Consider the following 23,124-nt stretch of genomic DNA (forward strand, 5'->3'; position numbering starts at 1 on the left):
TTCGAAGTGTTTTATGGTGGTGAAACATGGACTATGGGAAAAGGCGAACAGAAGAGAATTGAAGCATTTGGTGTTACAGACGTGTGCTGAAAATCAGGTGGACTGGTAAGGTAATAAATGAGGAAGTTCTACGGAGAATCGGAAAGGAAAGGAATATGTGAAAAACACCGACAAGAAGAAGGGACAGGATGATGGGATATCTGTTAAGATGTCAAGGAATGACTTCCATGATACTAGAGGGACGTGTAGAGAGCAAAAACTGTAGAGGAAGACAGATATTGGAATATATCCAGCAAATAATAACGAACACCTGCTGCTCCAGTGTGAGTGCCATCATCCCCTTTGCACTACACCACTCACACTGACACAGCCCACAATGCATTCTGAGCCGGTGTGGATCACTTGGCGGGCGGTCATTCGGCGGGTGTACATGTTGCGTGCCCTTCATGGGGTATGGCTAAATCCATACATTCACGTTCTGTCTTATCCACTCGTGCGGCCCACTTTTATTTGTCCCACTCTGTTGTTAAATAGTTGAATACCGTGAAAACAAGTGTAAAGAGAATGGAAGGAAAATGAAACAGGCTGGGAAGTATACAGTTATTTAAAATTGGCAATGATGAAATCTGAATACGCCTATTGGAAAAGAGGAAGGAAAGCTTCGCTTCTAAGTACTTGGCGCAATTTTAAATGAGAGAATTCGGAAAAAAATATATATTTTTCCAAAATATGTACTGTCTATTGTCGGGTTACACCAGATTACATTCCTTTGCTTCACACTGTTTTTGTCAGGAATTTTATGTTAAGTTCGAGACTTATTCTAGCAAAGGTTCTTTAATTTCATTTCACTCTTTATCTACAAATTTATTCTCTCTTAGTTGGAGTTAAATCCATCACTTTTCTCAGCGGAAAACGACCACGCTAAAAAAAAAATGTATGCGTATGATGAGTGTCTTGTGCTTGTGACCCAGCTAGAGTTTACAGCTCGTGGATTTTAGGCGACGGTTTTTCCCAAGGTAATAATTTCACTGTAGATGAGTTCCTGATGGTAATGTAATGGGCTTGAACCGAAAGCGGAAGTAGTACGAGAGAAGTCATAACACCGAGATGATAACTTATGCGTGACCCAGACCACAAGTGTGATCATGTGGCAGCCACTGGTAGACCCTCAAGGACAGATTTGCGGTTTTCGGAGGTGAGCGAGGTGGTTTGACCGAGAACAGCCCTCCGTTCTCTGGATTTCAAGGTAATCGCTATTCTGTTAAATCGATTGCAACATAGCGGTGAATCTGAAATGAGCATTCAAGCGCAATAAAATTTGTGAACTTTAAGACTCGTTACAAGTTATGACAACAACTTTTCCATTTGCAAATTCTGAGTGTCGTCGACAGCCAGGTCACAAGATGCCTTAGAGTGCCTTTGCAGAAGATATCGGTGCGCACTGTAATTATTTGGAAGATCTATGGAAAATACGCATCACGAATACCTGAATAGAAGTAGGCTGCTCCTGAATTAGAAAAACTGCTCTCCCTGCATCGGAGAAAGTAGTGAAATTCAGCTCACACTGCTCGTCCATGAGTCTTAGAAGCTGTAGACACTGGCACCCAGATATATGACACGTTCCTTAACTTGCAGTAGGCGCTCGACATAGTTCCATCCTGTCATCAACAAGCAAAATATTAGTTTATAATATATCAAACGAGCTCTGAAAATTGACTGGAGACTTCCTTGCAAACAACTAATCATTATTTACTCGAACTGATATAATTAGACTTTGATATCTCGAGTTCTACTCATCCTGGCTGTCGACGAAGGCTTTGTAAATGATATTTAACTTTTCAAGGAAATTTTTGTTGTTACGGCGTAAAGTCAAGCGCCGGCACGCCAGTCGGGAACGACAGACGAGAGATGGCTGTGAGAAGACGTCAGTCAATAGCACGCTGACCGACCTCTCTCTAGGACGACAACGCGACAGCAGCTGCCCCTATTTGTTGTTGTTGTTGTGGTCTTCAGTCCTGAGACTGGTTTGATGCAGCTCTCCATGCTACTCTATCCTGTGCAAGCTTCTTCATCTCCCAGTACCTACTGCAGCCTACATCCTTCTGAATCTGCTTAGTGTATTCATCTCTTGGTCTCCCTCTACGATTTTTACCCTCCACGCTGCCCTCCAATACTAAATTGGTGATCCCTCGATGTCTCAAAACATGTCCTACCAACCGATCCCTTCTTCTAGTCAAGTTGTGCCACAAGCTCCTCTTCTCCCCAATTCTATTCAATACCTCCTCATTAGTTATGTGATCTACCCACCTAATCTTCAGCAATCTTTTGTAGCACCGCATTTCGAAAACTTCTAATCTCTTTTTGTCTAAACTATTTATCGTCCACGTTTCACTTCCATACATGGCTACACTCCATTCAAATACTTTCAGAAACGACTTCCTGACATTTAAATCTATACTCGATGTTAACAAATTTTTCTTCTTCAGAAACGCTATCCTTGCCATTGCCAGTCTACATTTTATATCATCTCTACTTCGACCATCATCAGTTATTTTGCTCCCCAAATAGCAAAACTCATTTACCACTTTAAGTGTCTCGTTTCCTAATCTAATTCCCTCAGCGTCACCCGACTTAATTCGACTACATTCCATTATCCTCGTTTTGCTTTTGTTGGTGTTCATCTTATACCCTCCTTTCAAGACACTATCCATTCCGTTCAACTGCTCTTCCAAGTCCTTTGCTGTCTCTGACAGAATTAGAATGTCATCGGCGAACCTCAACGTTTTTATTTCTTCTCCATGGATTTTAATACCTACTCCGAACTTTTATTTTGTTTCCTTTATTGCTTGTTCAATATACAGATTGAATAGCATCGGGGAGAGACTACAACCCTGTCTTACTCCCTTCCCCACCGCTGCTTCCATTTCATGTCCCTCGACTCTTATAACTGCCTCCTGGTTTCTGTGCAAATTGTAAATAGCATTTCGCTCCCTGTATTTTACCCCTGCCACCTTCAGAATTTGAAAGAGAGTATTCCAATCAACATTGTCAAAAGCTTTCTCTAAGTCTACAAATGCTAGAAACGTAGGTTTGTCTTTCCTTAATCTTTCTTCTAAGATAAGTCATAAGGTCAGTATTGCCTCACGTGTTCCAGTATTTCTACGGAATCCAAACAGATCTTCCCCGAGATCGACTTCTACTAGTTTTTCCATTCGTCTGTAAAGAATTCGTGTTAGTATTTTGCAACTGTGGCTTATTAAACTGATTGTTCGGTAATTTTCACATCTGTCAACACCTGCTTTCTTTGGGATTGGAATTATTATATTCTTCTTGAAGTCTGAGGGTATTTCACCTGTTTCATACATCTTGCTCACCAGATGGTAGAGTTTTGCGGACTGGCTCTCACAAGGCTGTCAGTAGTTCTAATGGAATGTTGTCTACTCCGGGGGCCTTGTTTCGACTCAGGTCCTTCAGTGCTCTGTCAAACTCTTCACACAGTATCATATCTTCATCTACATCCTTTTCCATTTCCATAATATCGTCCTCAAGTGCATCGCCCTTGTATAGACCCTCTATATACTCCTTCCACCTTTCTGCTTTCCCTTTTTACTTAGAACTGGGTTTCCATCTGAGCTCTTGGTATTCATACAAGTGGTTCACTTTTCTCGAAAGGTCTCTTTAATTTTCCTGTAGGCGGTATCTATCTTACCCCTAGTTGGATAAGCCTCTACATCCTTTCGTTTGTCCTCTAGCCATCCCTGCTTAGCCATTTTGCACTTCCTGTCGATCTAATTTTCAGACGTTTGTATTCCTTTTTGCCTGCTTCATTTACTGCATTTTTATATTTTCTCCTTTCATCAATTAAACTCAGTATTTCTTCGGTTACCCAAGTGTTTCTACTAGCCCTCGTCTTTTTACCTATTTGATCCTCTGCTGCCTTCACTATTTCATCCCTCAAAGCTACCGATTCTTCTTCTACTGTATTTCTTTCCCCCATTCTTGTCAATTGTTCCCTTATCCTCTCCCTGAAACTCTGTACAACCTCTGGTTCTTTCACGTTATCCTGGTCGCATCTCCTTAAATTCCCACCTTTTTTGCAGTTTTTTCAGTTTTAATATACAATTCATAACCAATAGACTGTGGTCAGAGTCCACATCTGCCCCTGTAAATGTCTTAGAATTTAAAATCTGGTTCCTAAATCTCTGTCTTACCATTATATAATCTATCTGATACCTTTGAGTATCTCCAGGGTTCTTCCACGTATACAACTTTCTTTCATGATACTTAAACCAAGTGTTAGCTGTGATTAAGTTGTGTTCTGTGCAGAATTCTACCAGGCGGCTTTCTCTTTCATTCTTTTTCCGCATTACATGTTCACTTACTACATTTCCTGCCTCCTTTTTCCTATTCTGGAATTCCAGTCACCCATGACTATTAAATTTTCGTCTCCCTTCACTACCTGAACAATTTCTTTTATCTCATCGTACATTTGATCAATTTCTTTGTCATCTGCAGAGCTATTTGGCATATAAACTTGTACTGCTGTAGTAGGCGTGGACTTCGTGTCTATCATGGCCACAACAATGCGTTCACTATGCTGTTTGTAGTAGCTTACTCGTACTCCTATATTTTTATTCATTATTAAACCTACTCCTGCATTACCCCAATTTGATTTTGTATTTATAACCCTGTATTCACCCGACCAAAAGTCTTGTTCCTCCTGCCACCGAACTTGACTAATTCCCACTATATCTAACTTTAACCTATCCATTTCCCTTTTTAAATTTTCTAACCTACCTGCCCGATTAAGTGATCTGACATTCCACGCTCCTATCCGTAGAACGCCAGTTTTCTTTCTGCTGATAACGACGTCCACTTGAGTAGTCCCCGCCCGGAGATCCGAATGGGGGACTATTTTACCTCCGGAATATTTTACCCAAGAGGACGCCATCATCATTTAATCATACAGTAAAGCTGCATGCCCTCGGGAAAAATTAAGGCTGTAGTTTCCCCTTGCTTTCAGCCGTTCGCAGTACCAGAACAGCAAGGCCATTTTGGTTAGTGTTACAAGGCCAGATTAGCCAGTCATCCAGACTGTTGCCCCTGCAACTACTGAAAAGGCTGCTGCCCCTCTTCAGGAACCACACGTTTGTCTGGCCTCTCAACAGATACGCCTCCGTTGTGGTTGCACCTACGGTACGGCTATCTGTATCGTTGAGGCACGCAAGCCTCCCCACCAACGGCAAGGTCCATGGTTCATGGGTTGGGGGCCCTAGGTGAAGAGGACATAAAGCGCCGCGCCCGATTGGCTTCAAGACTAGTCATTTCTCTTGTACTATGTAACATTGTCTATATTGAAGAAATTTGCTTATTGTTTATGCCCTTTGCTTGGGACACATCTGTGTAATGAACGAAGTTAAGTATTGTAATCTTTACCATTTGTAATAAAACTCATTCATATGATTCGTTTGAATGTTGTATAGCGATCCGAGAAAGCAGGTTTCCTAGACACCCCATATTTGACGACAGGCAAATTTTTCTATCCTGGTGAGATCACGGAATCGCTAAGGAGCTGTATTCGTGCATATTGGAGACAGTGTTCCAATTTGCCTCGGCAACTCAAAGTTATTCGCTGTCACTGAACAACCTGAATCCAATGCAGGATTTATATATGCAGACTGAAGCGACGAATGAAAATTTGTACTAAGGCAATGATTCGAAACTTGGTCTCCTACTCACCAGGCAGGCCCACTAACCACCTTGGCACAATCGCTTTGCACAGCTACATGGACTGCGTCAGCACATCTCCCTCGTCAATAAAAATTCCCATTTCCACCTCAGCCCACTTTGTATTCCCCTTAAGCACTTACAAAATTACATAGGCTGTCATAATTTAGTGGAATAATTACTCAGCATCGAACGAAACGGAGGATCCTGCCCGAAACCCAGTCTGGATACACTGAGTCATGGGACTGCGATATGCACATATACATATGACGGTATTATCGTGCACATGAGGTATGAAAGGGTGGTGGAATGGCATAGCCGTCAAGTGTACTCATGTGCATCGTGAAGAAGTTTCAGATGTGATTAAGGCAGTGCAAGGGGAATTCAGACTTTGAACGAGGAATGGTACTTGGGTATAGGAGCATGGGACGTTTCACTTCAGAAGTCGTTAGGGAATTCGATATTCCGAGATCTATAGCATCAAGAGTGTGGATAACCACTACCATGTACAACGTTGTAGTCGACGACCTCTACTTAATGACCGACAGCTGCGGCATTTATATAATGTAGAGTTGTCAGTATTAACAGGCAAGCAACACTGTGTGAAATAATGGAAGACATCATCCGTTACTACAGTGCAACGAAATGTGGCGTTATGGACTACGGCACAGACGACCGACTCGAGTGCCTTTGCTAACAGCGCCTCTCCTGGGTTCGTGACCATATCTGTTGGACCTTAAACGACTGGAATACCGTGGCTTCGGCAGACCAGTCCCGGTTTCAGATGGGAATAGCTGATGATAGGATTCGAATGTGGCGCAGACCCTACGAAGTCATGGTCCCAAGTTGTCAACTAATGGTGGCTCCATAATGGACTGGGTCCTCTGGTCCAACTGAATCGATCACTGTACACGAAACGAGTGCTACTACCGACCTGTTACCAACAAGCTTACAGTCCATTTCATGTATTGTAAGAAGACGGAACTATAGGACCATTTGCATGGAATGAACAGCTTAATGAGTACGGAACAGGGTCTGAGGATGCACTGAAGAAAGATTAAACGTATGCTAAGTCAGAGAAATGAGAGTACTGATAACATTAACATCAGAACCGATGACCACTAAACAGGTAAAGCGATGGAATTCTACCACTTAAAAATAAATAAATAAAAATAATGACAAGTGGGAAAGGAAGCAGGCACGGGCGAAGAGGATATTCTTGTCCAAAAGAATTCTGCTGGCGTCAAATATCTGGCTTAATACGAGGAAGAAATTTCTTACTTTTCGAGGACAGCATTGTGTGAAGGTGAAGCATGAACTACGGAGAAACTGGATAATAAGAGACTCGATGAGTTTGAGGAACAATGCAGTCACCGAGGAGAGGAACATGTGGTATACATTTGTGTGTGTGGGGGGGGGGGGGGGAGGGGAATGGGACAGAATTAAACGAAATGTGTTTTGCGTGTCTATATAATACTCGGCAAGCAGTCTAATGGTGTTGCGGCCACCTCGTCGGAGGTTCGAGTTCTCCCTGCGGCATGGGTGTGTGTGTTGTCCGTAGCGTAGTTAGTTTGAGATTGAGTACTATGTAAGCTTAGGGACCGATGACTTCAGCAATTTGGTCCAGTTTGGTCCCATAAGACGTTACCATAAATTTCCAATTTCGTAATGGTGCGTTGCAGAAGGCACTTCGAGAACCAGTAACTGGTTCCCCTTTTCCTATTCCACTCACTAATGGCGCATGTGAAGAACGAATGTCAGTAAACCTCTGTATTAGCTCTAATCTCTCGGATTTTCTTGTCGTGGTTATTTCGCGAGATATATCTGAGAAGAAGTAATATGTTTTGGAAGTTTGTGGTAAGATCCTATGGGACCAGACTGCTGAGGTTATCGGTCCCTCAGCTTACACACTACGTAATCTAACTTAAAGTAACTGACGCTAAGGACGACACACACACACTTGCCCGAGGGAGGACTCGAATCTCCGACGAGGAGATCCGCGCGGACCGTACAAGGCGCCCAAGACCGCGCGGCTGTCCCGCGTGGCTGTAATACACTCCTGGAATTTGAAATAAGAACACCGTGAATTCATTGTCCCAGGAAGGGGATACTTTATTGACACATTCCTGGGGTCAGATACATCACATGATCACACTGACAGAACCACAGGCACATAGACACAGGCAACAGAGCATGCACAATGTCGGCACTAGTACAGTGTATATCCACCTTTCGCAGCAATGCAGGCTGCTATTCTCCCATGGAGACGATCGTAGAGATGCTGGATGTAGTCCTGTGGAACGGCTTGCCATGCCATTTCCACCTGGCGCCTCAGTTGGACCAGCGTTCGTGCTGGACGTGCAGACCGCGTGAGACGACGCTTCATCCACTCCCAAACATGCTCAATGGGGGACAGATCCGGAGATCTTGCTGGCCAGGGTAGTTGACTTACACCTTCTAGAGCACGTTGGGTGGCACGGGATACATGCGGACGTGCATTGTCCTGTTGGAACAGCAAGTTCCCTTGCCGGTCTAGGAATGGTAGAACGATGGGTTCGATGACGGTTTGGATGTACCGTGCACTATTCAGTGTCCCCTCGACGATCACCAGTGGTGTACGGCCAGTGTAGGAGATCGCTCCCCACACCATGATGCCGGGTGTTGGCCCTGTGTGCCTCGGTCGTATGCAGTCCTGATTGTGGCGCTCACCTGCACGGCGATAAACACGCATACGACCATCTTTGGCACCAAGGCAGAAGCGACTCTCATCGCTGAAGACGACACGTCTCCATTCGTCCCTCCATTCACGCCTGTCGCGACACCACTGGAGCGGGCTGCACTATGTTGGGGCGTGAGCGGAAGACGGCCTAACGGTGTGCGGGACCGTAGCCCAGCTTCATGGAGACGGTTGCGAATGGTCCTCGCCGATACCCCAGGAGCAAAGGTGTCCCTATTTTGCTGGGAAGTGGCGGTGCGGTCCCCTACGGCACTGCGTAGGATCCTACGGTCTTGGCGTGCATCCGTGCGTCGCTGCGGTCCGGTCCCAGGTCGACGGGCACGTGCACCTTCCGCCGACCACTGGCGACAACATCTATGTACTGTGGAGACCTCACGCCCCACGTGTTGAGCAATTCGGCGGTACGTCCACCCGGCCTCCCGCATGCCCACTATACGCCCTCGCTCAAAGTCCGTCAACTGCACATACGGTTCACGTCCACGCTGTCGCGGCATGCTACCAGTGTTAAAGACTGCGATGGAGCTCCGTATGCCACGGCAAACTGGCTGACACTGACGGCGGCGGTGCACAAATGCTGCGCAGCTAGCGCCATTCGACGGCCAACACCGCGGTTCCTGGTGTGTCCGCTGTGCCGTGCGTGTGATCATTGCTTGTACAGCCCTCTCGCAGTGTCCGGAGCAAGTATGGTGGGTCTGACACACCGGTGTCAATGTGTTCTTTTTTCCATTTCCAGGAGTGTATATTATTCGACTCTCTCCGGAAAGTGCTCTCTCGAAATTTCAGTAGTATATCACTCCGGGCACAACGCCTCTCTTGTAGCGTCTCTCACTGAAGTCTGCTGAGCATTTTTGCATCGCTCTCGAGCCAGCTAAACGATCCCGTGACGAAACGGTCCGGTCTTCATTGGCTCTCCTCTATCTCTTCTATCAGTTCTACCTGGTAAGGATCCCAGCTTGATGAACACTAGTCAAGAATCGGTCCAAAAAAGAACCTTGTGAGACACTTACTTCGCGGATGAATTACATTTCCCTGAGATTCGTCCTACAAATCTTAGTCCGGCATTTGATTTTTCTATTGTTAGTTCTGTGTTGTAGTTCCATTTAACGAAAAAAAAAACTAAATTAAACTGAACTCCGTCGGAACAGGCCTTGAAAGGCCCAACTGTACCGACCGGCTGCCGTCTCATCCTCAGCCCACATGCGTCACTGGGTGCGGATATGGAGGGGCATGTGGTCAGTTTACGAGACCGGAGCCGCTACTTCTCAATCAAGTAGCTCCTCAGTTTGTCTCACAAAGGCTGAGTGCACCCCGCTTGCCAACAGTGCTCGGCAGACCGGATGATCACCCATCCAAGTTCTAACCCAGCCCGACAGCACTTAACTTCGGTGATCTAACGAGAACCGGTTTTACCATTGCTCCAGTTAACGTAGCCCAGGATAATTACTCCTATATGTTATGCGGTGGACAGAGTAGTTGTACAGTAGTGGACTTCTTTCCCTGTGTATACGCAGTAAGTTACATTTATTTACTTATGTCGAATCTATTCTTTCGAACATGTCAGAAAGAACAGAAATCTTTCGATTCCGCATCCATTATGAATCAAGACACAGAGAAATGACTGACATTAGTTGTGAAAAGGTCAGCCACATCTGCCTCGTAGAGATCTTGGTTCGAATACCGGTCCAGTACAAATTTACAACTTTGGTTCAAAATGGTTCAAATGGCTCTGAGCACTATGGGACTCAACTGCTGTGGTCATAAGTCCCCTAGAACTTAGAACTACTTAAACCTAACTAACCTAAGGACATCACACACATCCATGCCCGAGGCAGGATTCGAACCTGCGACCGTAGCGGTCGCGCGGTTCCAGACTGTAGCGCCTTTAACCGCGCGGCCACTCCGGCCGGCTTTACAACTTTCCTCATTGATTTAAATCAATACCCACTAGCAGTTAATGTCAGTCATTTCCTTGTGTCTCAGTAAATAATGTCTTCGGACTGAAAATGTGTCTGTCCTTTCGGACATTTCTGAAAGAAGAGAAGATTTACAACTTTCCTCATTGATTTAAATCAATACCCACTAGCACCTAATGTCAGTCATTTCCTTGTGTGTCGGTAAATAATGTCTTCGGACTGAAAATGTGTCTGTCGTTTCGGACATCACTGAAGGAACAGACACAACATATTTAATTAAGCTGAGGAGGACCAGCTGGTCGGTGAAGACGCACACCACGATCGAACTCTTATGGGAATCGGTTAAATGTCGCGATTAATGAGGATTATGGGCAAAGGGCAGTACATCAGTAGTATGCGGATAAGTTGACAATTTATATCCGACGGGAAACATGATACGGTAGTTCATGCAGTTTCGATGACCATTGTGTCCGGCTGGTGCAGAGGTCAGTGCATCTGCGTAGTAAACAGGTGATCCGGTTTCGAATTCCGTTCCGGCACAAATTTCCATCCGGCCGCTGTGACCGAGTGGTTCTAGGCACTTCAGTCCGGAACCGCGCTGCTGCCATGGTCGCAGGTTCGAATCCTGCCTCGGGCATGGATGTGTGTGATGTCCTTAGGTTAGTTAGGTTTAAGTAGTTCTAAGTCTAGGGGACTGATGACATCAGATGTTAAGTCCCATAGTGCTCAGAGCCATTTGAACCATTTGAACCATTTGAACAAATTTCCAACTTTCGCCATTGATATAAAGTAATAATCACTAGCAGCTAATGTCATTCATCCCTTTGTGTCTCGATTGACATTTATTTGCGTTAACGGTCAACTGCCAGAGCTTGCACCATTCATCAATTCTCTACAGGTTGTTCTGCAAATCGATACTACCTCCTGCCTTTGCTACTTTCTTATAAACAACAGTCTCATTTGCAAACAGTTTCTACTACTTCATTTAAATACTGTGTCAATAGTAAAGGTACTATCACATCTCAAGCTACAATGAAGAAAAGCTTCTGCGGAAACAGAGTTTGGAATACATGTTCGGTTCCATTCGGTTGATTGTAGGATGGGGACCAAATATCAAGGTCATCGGTCCCGTCGGGCTAGGGTAGGATGGGGAAGGAAGTCGCCCGTGTCTTTCAAAGGAAACGTCCGGCACTTGCCTGATGCGATTTTGGGAATCATTGAAAACCTGAATTAGGTTGGTGGGACGTGTCGTTTTCCCGAATGCCAGATCGACGTCCTAACCATTGCGCCACCTCGATCGGTTGGAATACATCCTAGAAATAATAGAGGAGTTAAGGTGCAAGTGTAAAGTTGAGATAAGGTGTTTGGCACAGGAGAGAAAGTTCTGGAGAACGTTATGCACTCATTTGACGGATGCACCTTTCTTCCCCCCCCCCCTTCTCATCCCCCCGGCCCCCCATGCATATCTAACTTCTTAAACATTGCACCACCTTGCTCAACACTTTTACGCGACCCAGAGCACCAGACGCTCTTCGAAACGAAAGGTGAGCAATACCGGAGTCAGTTCCTCCGATGTTTTTGGAGATGCTAAACGGTGAATGGGATGTCACGGGCGGCTGCGCCGCTTTTCCACAGCCGTAGTGATGTCACGGTTACTGAGTTTTTCAGAGTCGGTCAGCAAGTGAGAGGGCTGTCCCGGATGGCTGCTCGAGTTTTGTAACGGCGTGGTGACATCACAGCCCTGGACGATCAGGATGAGCTGTGAAGAAATGGAGGCTCGTAGAGCCGGATGCGCGGTCCTACTGGGAGAGTCGGGCATTCCTGAGCCGAGGGTGAGAGTACGGCGCGGATGCTGCCCGCTCCTCGCCTCGACGTGTACTTTCTTCGGGCGGGGGTCCCAGCCGCCGCCGCCGCCGCCGCCGCCGCTTCTGTAGCCTACTTTCTCCAGCGCCGCCGTCGGCGCCCATTGGTGCTGGTGGTCCCCTCCGCCAGCTCGGGCGCTTCTTCCCACCTGGCGTCGCGGCAGTTTATATAAAGGGGACGCCGCCGCGGCCGAGACATTTTTGCTCCCTCCACCTCCGTGCCGGCCAGGTACACGGGTGGTATAGCAACCTCCAGTCTGTGTCAGTGTCGAGGTGGTCGCGTCGGTGGACAGTGTGTAGGAGCCCACAGTGTGTGACTGGACAACGCTCTGGCATCGGGACGCCGACCAGCAGCCGTTGACAGGGTGTTCGTCGTAATGCGTTCTTCTCCGCTGCCTCCCAGCTGAGCAAGGAAGTGCCGGAAGAAGACCGACGGTGTTATAGCAGTGCCAGCGATGGCTTCGACCACGAGTATCTTGCAGGTGAGTTGGCAGCTCGTGTCCACTTCATTGTGACTGTCTGTGGAAGTGTACTGGGAAATTGCCTTCGATGATTGAGCTCGTTATCATCACAGGAGAGAAAGGAAGGTTACTGTTTAACATCCCTCGACGACGAGATCATGAGACAGAGAGTTCACTGTCGGTTTGGTGAAATAAATCTTCTGTGTCCTTCTGAAATGAATCCTTCCTAAATAAGTGATTTAAGATTCAGAGGAAGCTCGGAAAACGTAAATCTGGATGGCCGCATCAGAATTTGAACCACCAGCTTCCGAAAAAAGATTTTAGTGACTCGCAGGGCCTCATAGCACAGTGTTCTGATTGAAGATTCACAGTGATCACAGGTGACACGTTAAAAGTGTATAGCGCGTGATTTGTATTAAAACTGTGACCAGTTGATTTATACCGCTCAAAAATATTATTTTCCCTTCGATGTATTTCTGCCACATCACACACTGTGGATACAGAAATCGGAAGCTTGCACACAAGTTGCTAGATCAGGTGCTTCTAAGTGCTGTGATTTCCACGCTAGTGTATAGTGTGTGTAACTTACAACTTTGGGTATTACAAGACATCAGCACGATCCAAGTGAGCAGATGCTTTTGGTTCAAAGTTCGAATTTATCTTCCATCTAAGGGTGTATAGGGCCTGATGATCTAGCGGTGAAGAGCGTGGCTGGAAATTAAGACATCGCTGAATCGAATACAAGCCGGAAAACGTACACTTCGTCTGCCTATAATCTAACTTTCACCTGTCAACGATCGGATGGTCCGTCAGAAATGACACGTGTTTCAGATTCTTTGTTAAACCCTAGCTCACCTTTCCCAGATTGGATAACTGCAGTAGATTAGTGACAAGTAAGTCGCCGAAATAGCGTCCAACTGGAAAGTTTTCGCTGGGCCACTGAAAAACATGGTCATGCTGTGGCGTTAAATCTACGTAAAATAGAAAAAAAAGTTATTTTAAAAGAAACAATGAAAGCGACTGGTTACAATTTCAAAGTAGATAGTCCTCTATTCTAACCAGAGACGCAAGTTCTAGTCCTTACCGAATACGACAAACGCGTGTACCAAGGGAAGCATTCTACCACGTATTTGGTGGACTGAGGGCCATGAATTATGTTTGGAAGGACCAGGAGTGAAATGAGATGAAGTGTAACCGCAGTTTATGATCACCCAAGGTCGTTCACAGAGAGTGTGTGTTAAGAATATTTAATTTCTTTAGTTTCCTTCGCTATTTCAACTTACTCCAGACATATTTCCAACCATTATAAACTTTTTAGTAAGTTTCTTATTTTATTTTGTGTCGTGTACTAGAGTAAAAAACTGAGACGTAAGTATTCTATGGTATCTAACCAAACGTGTAGGATCCGAAGAGACAAAGTAGCATTCTTAAGCAGAGAGATTCATTTCACCCTCCAGACACTGATATTGTGATTTAAGTACCACTCACATCATTTCACGCTACTGCCACAGAGGTCTTTTACAAATCTCCAGTTAGAGACACCGCGACAAAGTCGCTGTTATTTACGGAAAGTCTTATTCTAAATATTTTTTAGACCTACCCCGTGCCGGCCGAAGTGGCCAAGCGGTTCTAGGCGCTACTGTCTGGAGCCGCGCTACCGCTACGGTCGCAGGTTCGAATCCTGCCTCGGGCATGGATGTGTGTGATGTCCTTAGGTTAGTTAGGTTTAAGTAGTTCTCAGTTCTAGGAGACTGATGACCTCAGAAGTTCAGTCCCATAGTGCTCAGAGCCACTTGAACCATTTTTTGAACCTACCCCTTACGACAGACAATAAATACATTACTTCCTCCAACGACTCATCGAGAGAACGACAAAAAGTTAAAGGAATTCAGTATTGTAAGACGGAGTCCCCACAGTAACACTCCTAACGAATGGAATAGCAGCCCGGGAAGTGGTCCTGACATATTACGTATCCTCCACCATACACTGCAGTAAACACGTAGAAATGTCTTTAGGGCCTTCTAGGCGCTTCAGTCCGGAACCACGCGGCTGTTACGGTCGTAGATTCGAATCCTGCTTCGGGCATGGATGTGCGTGACGTCCTCAGGCTAGTTAGGTTTAAGTAGTTCTAAGTCTAGGAGACTGATGACCTCAGATGTTAAGTCCCATAGTGGTTGGAGCCATTTGAACCATCTTTGCCGGCCAGTGTGGCCGAGCGGTTCTAGGCGCTTCAGTCCGGAACCGCGCTGCTGCTACGGTCGCAGGTTCGAATCCTACCTCGGGCATGGATGTGTGTGATGTCCTTAGGTTTAAGTAGCTCTAAGTCCAGGGGACTGATGACCTCAGATGTTAAGTCCCATAGTGCTTAGAGTCATTTTGAACCATCATTATGGCCTGTCTGTACGTCCTCGTTACAAGTGAATATTGATAAAACCATAGAATCGGAGAAACGTAATTGGTGGTTACCTGATCCAAGTGAACGTTTTGACATGTCCGATTCCCAGACGAAACGAAAACTCATCTTACAGTATCACATCACGCACTGAGACCAATAAACTATCAAATTCGTATCTCCGAATATGTGGTTTGCTGAGATGTACAGAAAACCTTATTGAGAGGACATTTCTACATTTCCAGTATATGGGTAGGGTACATGATGTATCAAAACCACTTCCCCTTCTTCCTATTCCATCCGACAAATATATCACTGTCGGAACTCCACGTTACATTACTGAATTTCCGCAATTTTTTTGAATTTTTTACGTTTTGATGGTGCGTTATTGGAGAAATTAATTTCTTTCTTGCCTCCTTTAGAGGCCCTGTCCACAAAATATGCAAAATAAGACTCTCTACAATGTCCATCATCTTTCCTCCAACTAGGGCACACGCATCTCTGTTGCAGTTTTCATCACCACTATTCTAGGTTGCATAGGGAATTCCCAGAAATGCGAACAAAACAGAAAAGAAAGAGAACTGAAGTTCGACACATTGCGGGTCTTAGAAGCAAATAAGCCAAAAGCACCAACTCTCCCATCACGGACCGATTTTGGCATGGATACGTATAAACTTTGCGGTTTGCTAAGCCTGTTTAAATTTGATATTGCTATCTGAGTCTTTATACCATGTGATGACGTCTCCAGTATTGGGGTACGAAACGTTCGACAGAGAAACGCACTGTGGACCTGCCTAATGCCCATAAAACCTGCATCACCAAGGACGCGAATACTAGCCGCAGAAGCCTACGTAGTATGACATAGCGATGTGTTTGTAAAACACAAAATACTAACACTGTGTATCTAAAGACCTGCCAAGTTTTTCTTTGTGTATTTGAAGGTCAATCTCAGGAACTACAGCGATTTTCATACTCTTTTCATTAACAGATAGATTGATTTGCGACGAAGATTTGTGAATATAATTTCCAAATTTTTGGTTTAATTTGGCTGAAATAACGAAGTTTATCGGGGAAGTCGTGTCCCCTGAGAACTTGAGAGGCGTGCGTTGGTTAAATCAGGTAAGGTGTACTAGAACTTTGGTGGCCATTCGGTCTGCCGAGGCTGTCGGGATTCGGGGCGCACTCAGCCATTGTGAGGCAATGGCTGAGAGTTATTGATTGAGAAGTAGCGGCTCCTTGTAAACTGACATACGGTCGGGAGAACGGTGTGCTGATCACATGCCCCTCCACATCCGCATCCAATGACGCTTGTGGGATGAGGATGACACGGTGGCCGGTCGGAAACATTGGGCCTTCCTGGCCTGTTATGACGGAGTTTAGTTCAGTCGAATTAAATAAGGTGATGCTGAGGGAACCAGATTAGGAAAATTATACACTTGTAGTAGATGAGTTTTGCTATTTGGGCAGCAAAGTACGCGATGACGGTCGAAGTACGAGGATATAAAATGTGCAGTAGCAATCGCAAAACCAGCGTTTCTGAAGAAGATAAATCTGTTAACATCGAGTATAGATTTAAGTGTCAGGAAGCCTTTTATGTAAATATTTCTAAGGCGTGTATCCATGTATGAAAGCGAAACATGGATGATAAATACACTCCTGGAAATGGAAAAAAGAACACATTGACACCGGTGTGTCAGACCCACCATACTTGCTCCGGACACTGCGAGAGGGCTGTACAAGCAATGATCACACGCACGGCACAGCGGACACACCAGGAACCGCGGTGTTGGCCGTCGAATGGCGCTAGCTGCGCAGCATTTGTGCACCGCCGCCGTCAGTGTCAGCCAGTTTGCCGTGGCATACGGAGCTCCATCGCAGTCTTTAACACTGGTAGCATGCCGCGACAGCGTGGACGTGAACCGTATGTGCAGTCGACGGACTTTGAGCGAGGGCGTATAGTGGGCATGCGGGAGGCCGGGTGGACGTACCGCCGAATTGCTCAACACGTGGGGCGTGAGGTCTCCACAGTACATCGATGTTGTCGCCAGTGGTCGGCGGAAGGTGCACGTGCCCGTCGACCTGGGACCGGACCGCAGCGACGCACGGATGCACGCCAAGACCGTAGGATCCTACGCAGTGCCGTAGGGGACCGCACCGCCACTTCCCAGCAAATTAGGGACACTGTTGCTCCTGGGGTATCGGCGAGGACCATTCGCAACCGTCTCCATGAAGCTGGGCTACGGTCCCGCACACCGTTAGGCCGTCTTCCGCTCACGCCCCAACATCGTGCAGCCCGCCTCCAGTGGTGTCGCGACAGGCGTGAATGGAGGGACGAATGGAGACGTGTCGTCTTCAGCGATGAGAGTCGCTTCTGCCTTGGTGCCAATCATGGTCGTATGCGTGTTTGGCGCCGTGCAGGTGAGCGCCACAATCAGGACTGCATACGACCGAGGCACACAGGGCCAACACCCGGCATCATGGTGTGGGGAGCGATCTCCTACACTGGCCGTACACCACTGGTGATCGTCGAGGGGACACTGAATAGTGCACGGTACATCCAAACCGTCATCGAACCCATCGTTCTACCATTCCTAGACCGGCAAGAGAACTTGCTGTTCCAACAGGACAATGCACGTCCGCATGTATCCCGTGCCACCCAACGTGCTCTAGAAGGTGTAAGTCAACTACCCTGGCCAGCAAGATCTCCGGATCTGTCCCCCATTGAGCGTGTTTGGGACTGGATGAAGCGTCGTCTCACGCGGTCTGCACGTCCAGCACGAACGCTGGTCCAACTGAGGCGCCAGGTGGAAATGGCATGGCAAGCCGTTCCACAGGACTACATCCAGCATCTCTACGATCGTCTCCATGGGAGAATAGCAGCCTGCATTGCTGCGAAAGGTGGATATACACTGTACTAGTGCCGACATTGTGCATGCTCTGTTGCCTGTGTCTATGTGCCTGTGGTTCTGTCAGTGTGATCATGTGATGTATCTGACCCCAGGAATGTGTCAATAAAGTTTCCCCTTCCTGGGACAATGAATTCACGGTGTTCTTATTTCAATTTCCAGGAGTGTAGTTTGGATAGAATAGAATAGAAACTTCTGAAATTTAGTGCTACAAAAGAAAGCTGATGACTGGGTGGCTAATATCTTCACAGATATTTACATCGCAGTTAAATTGTTCTGACGGCATTCTGAGTACTCACTTATAATTTATTAATTTATCCGTTCTCTCACACATTACGATGTACCGTGTATCACAAAGGAGACCATTCAGGACTGAGGAACGTGTAAAATTATACAGTAACATGCAAATGTAGTTTCTGCAGGCTGTTAATGTGAGGTATACTAAAACCAGTAATAACCGTACGGCAGAGAGACAGGACTAAAATTAATTCACAACTGCAACCGTTGATGCCAGCTCTCAACAACGAAACGGAGAAGATTGCCGACACTACTGACTACAAACCATAGGCACCTTGAACTGTGGCAACTCTAAAGCGTCATAGAAACGTAAAAAAATCGTATTACGATTGGTAGCAATAATTCACCGAAGCAGTTCCATTTATCTTAATTTAACCGTCACAAATCACTGCTCATTATATGGAGTTCAGTGATAAGTACACACATTGCCAATTAATACAATTACTTCTAGATTACTCTTCCTCGTGTACGTACATTATATATAAAAGAGCTAGTTTCCATAAATCTTTGCTCTTCCTCTTATATTACGCTACTATTTGATATTAAAAATTTAGCTCTAATGCTTTCAGAAATGGCTATAAGCCGTCTGTACACTACAAGAGCTGAAACCTAGTTGATATGAACGTTGGTGCTAACAGCAATTTGCGTTCACTATGTAATGTTTTCCTGGCGTATCTCTAACTTGTAGAATTCTCGGGTGTCCAGCCAGGTACGTTATAATTAATCCATTAATTGTGGAGCAATTACGATGTGACCCGGCTGGACACACGAAAACTTCGATTTGGAAGCAAACTCTTCATGAATATTATCTCTCCTTCTATTATTATAGTTGTGGATTTTATTGTAAACCACAAATAGGCCTATCGTTGAGAAGTAAATTTATTGGCCTTTGAGTTTATAAATTCATAGTTTACCGAAGAGACTTTAACAGCCCATTGGGTTATCAGTATTACATAAATTTTTTATAGATTGCGACGAAGCAGCATTGCTCCTATAGTTGTTGGCATTTGAGTTTAAGAATCAGTTGGTCCCCGAAGAGACTTTAACGGGGGATTCGGTTATCAACATTAGATAATATTTTTATGTACACTGACGCCACCGAAGCTGCAATCCTCCCAAAGCTTACGCTATTGAACAGAATCGAGTTGAGGTATGCAAAGTACTCGGCTAATCCTGTCTGCGTGTGAAAACAGCGAGAGAAATTTTTATGTGCGTTACAACCTGACGGAGCTTTTTGATTAACATGTTAGTGACACGCCAGACATAGTCTCGTACTTGCAACAAGGAAAAATAATATCTGTACCGAATAAAACGTGTTTTATTAGTAGTCCGCCTTTCTATAACAGTTTTGCCTTTTCTTTTCGGACAGACAACAATAAATTATTAAGCCATGGGCTTGGTACATCAACAGTTTACAAATGAAATGCGCATTGAGTTTTGAGATATTATTTTACATGAAAATATTTTTAGTAATAAAATTTCGTTACGTACATAGCAGGCGAACAGGGAAGCTGACATTTTCAAAGGTCATAAATTCCTACATTCGCAGTCGGTTCGAGATAAACAAAATACGTTTCGTATAGTTCAGTTTCTTGTACCAGTCTCTTAATAACTGGAGAATTGGGTACTGACCATTATCACTCTTTCCAAACGAACATTTGTACTCGTTCTAAAAGTATCTGCCTACCTTACGAGGCACAATTTCGCTTTTACCACTGATTAACCTTGTAATTTATTGAAGTACTTGTCTCCCGCTTTTCGCTGAAAATAATTTCTTGCGTTATTCAACATAATTGTTCACTTATTTCTCTAGGTTTGATATGAGCAAACTGACATGATTTAGACACATACTCATTGCCTCTGCGGAAAGCGAATCCGATTCGAGTAAACGAAATGCAGAATAAATGTAAAATATATGCTGAATGGCTGAAGTTATCGAGACAAGGGTTCCTATTTAGCATTCTGTCTCATACTCGCATCTTTCTTCTGCCTATACAGTAAAGAAACCGTGGTTTTATATATATCTAACAATGAACTTATTTGGCGGCCTATAAATAGGAGCATTTCTTGTAAAATTTTCAGTATTTATTTTTTATGTCTTAATTCAAACGAAATGATCGTATGGCATTGATGGCCGGACGGAAGTTCGGTTGCCAAGTTGCAAGTGTCTTTTTCGTTGAGGTGACATCGGGCGACTTGGGTGTCGATAATGATCCGAAATGAGGATGAGGACTACAGAAGACCCAGTCCCCGAGCGGAGAAAATCTCCGACCAGGTCAGAAATCGAACCTGGGCCTGCTGCGTTACAATCAGACGCGATAACTAGTCCTCTTAGACAGTGGACATCTCTCAGAAATGTGCCGATTAAGAAGAAAACGATTGGCGCCAAACGTAAAGTTCAGTTATTTCATCTGGTGTTTACGCGATAAACGGAAAGAATTTTTTTCCGAAATGACTGAATAGAAAATTACAATAAAGATCTCTTCTGTTTATGTGCTATGCAGTGGCGTTTAAAACAGTTAAAGTTGCACTGAAAAGTGTAATTCCCCCAGTTAGACACAAAAAGTTCTATACACTGTTTATACACCAAAATGGCTGCTCCTCTGCGTATTATAATTTCGAGTTTCTGTGTTTTGAACTGTTAGTGAAATGTAAGGGGGTCGATGGTGCAACAGTTGTGTGTGTGTGTGTGTGTGTGTGTGTGTGTGTGTGTGTGTGTGAGTATTTCTGTGAGTATGGTCGTATCTCTTACTGTTCACGTCCTGCAGATATTTCTGGCCATAATGGAGCGATAAAAATGCTAAGAACATTTACGTGATATGCAAACTCCAAGAAACGAACCGAAGTAAAAACCCATTGTGCGCCAACTGCTTTAATTACAGTCGCGCAGAGTTCTAGTTAAAAAATATAAAATTCAAGTAATTTCGAAAGAGTAACTCCAAATCGCCCTAACGCGCCTGCTATAAGCCCTTTATAGGGCCGTACCCTCTTTCTTATTCAGTGAAGCAGTTGCGGACGCGGAGCGCGTGTGTGGCTCGAACACCGCCCTGCTCGCAGCTACGCAGCCTATGGCGCCGGTTCGGATGTTTAAACGGAAGTGAACTTTTATGGGCTCTTTGGAAATTTTGGTAGCAGCCAATACGGCCCGCAGTGGCGGAAGATATTACGGCCCGCCGCAGGGGCAATTCGAGGAAAACGTTAAATTTTATGTCACTGCGTAACAACCGGAAGACACCGTAACCCGCAACATAAATTACGTCATCAATGACGTGGCTTTGCTGGAAACTGTACCGTGCCTAATTGTGAGGCCGTTAAAGTAAGACGGATCGGAGAGCATTGCCGGTGCTTTGGTGCTCGGGCGCTGCGCCCGCCAGTGGGGAGGGGGGAACCTTGCCATGACCGTAACGCCCGGAATTGAGTTCAATGTCGGCCGCCCTCAACAGCCCGTCTAGTTTCTCCGGAGCACCGCCCCATTCCGGAGAGTCATAGTAAAACGTAGTATCTGAGTTGATACTGCAATTCACCTGACTTCGAATGGGGCGTGGGAAGTGGGGCTTCTTTTCTCCTTTTCCTTTTGCTAGAACACTTTTCCAGCAGGAAGTAATGTATTGCCCATTTCCACTTGTTGTATATTTCATCAACCAGTACATATTTCGAGACAGGTATCTCATTTTCGCTTGCCTTTATTTAGTAATCGTATCCATTCATACAAAAGCAGGCCACCAAATTACGATATCTACCAATTGCAGTTGACAACAATGACCACATGCGTGTTGAATGATGCGCATGCGTACATTACTGAATATAGAGAATCAGCCATTTAGTGTGTCACTGACGAGAACAACACAAGTGCCATCAACAGATTACCCGGAAATTACCTCAATGGCAGGGGGGCCAAGTTAAGCGAACGCGTGTCTCGGCTCATCCGTAGATACTCAACTGTTGGTGATAAAACGACAGTCAAAGCTTTTTACCGCACTGGATTCTCAGACGAGATTGGAGCTCAGTGGTTAGAGTTATGGCTTCATAATTTTGCGCCCGATGTTCTAAATCCGAATATCATTTTTATTTATTTTTTATTGTAGTTTTTGTTTATCTACACATGTTACTACACGAACGTTTCGTATCAGATTTGGGGATTCAACGTTGTTATATTAATTTTAAAATTACAACTGAATTTCACAATAAGCGTAATCTATTTAATACATTTTATAGATGTGTATAATGTGTTGGGGGTTTACAACCTTTTTTAAATTCTCTTGTTCTGTTATTCATATGACCATTCTTCAGTAAGATTTGGTGCATTTTCTTGGATGATCACGATAGTACAAACATTCGAAACACAGATATTCCGAACACCACGAGCATCGCTCATAGGCAGGTTTGCTACAATAACATTTCTTCGTATGAATCTCACTTGAAAAACAAACGTCGTTCACAATGGCGAAGATTTCGCACGTTGGCAGTAATTTCGCAGCACCCTATAGATAACTGGTCACTTTTCCGAAAACTGGTGCTTGCAGTTGATTTTGAGTCAAGATCATTACAGGAATTTTACCAAAAACAACATCAAATAATTTTTCCAGTTTTTAAATTCATTCGTCTGACATACAATTAGTTGGCGAATAAGGACAATATTATATTAATATACACTGGAAAACATTCGTATAATAATCTTCTCCAGACATCGGTATATAAATGAGAAACGAAAATAAAGTAAGGATCGGGTTTAGAACACGGGGCACAGGATTAAGAAGCACTGTGCCATCATTTCATCTCCAGACAGGCTGCGGTAAAAGGCACATAAAGTGTCCAGAAAAATGCCCCGA

The 23,124-nt window shown here is 44.9% G+C and overlaps 1 protein-coding gene across 1 annotated transcript in view; it reads left to right on the plus strand.

Annotated features, from left to right (window-relative positions):
• Positions 1–12,459: 12,459 nt before the first annotated feature.
• Positions 12,460–23,124, plus strand: part of LOC126188768 (nascent polypeptide-associated complex subunit alpha, muscle-specific form-like) — a 78,761-nt gene continuing 68,096 nt past the window's right edge. The window contains exon 1 of the mRNA XM_049930378.1: positions 12,460–12,721. Coding sequence (XP_049786335.1) covers positions 12,695–12,721 — 27 coding nt within the window. The 5' untranslated portion in view covers positions 12,460–12,694. The remainder of the gene's footprint in view (positions 12,722–23,124) is intronic.

This window comes from Schistocerca cancellata, chromosome 5, assembly GCF_023864275.1.
Source record: "Schistocerca cancellata isolate TAMUIC-IGC-003103 chromosome 5, iqSchCanc2.1, whole genome shotgun sequence".
NCBI classification, from domain to species: domain Eukaryota; kingdom Metazoa; phylum Arthropoda; class Insecta; order Orthoptera; family Acrididae; genus Schistocerca; species Schistocerca cancellata.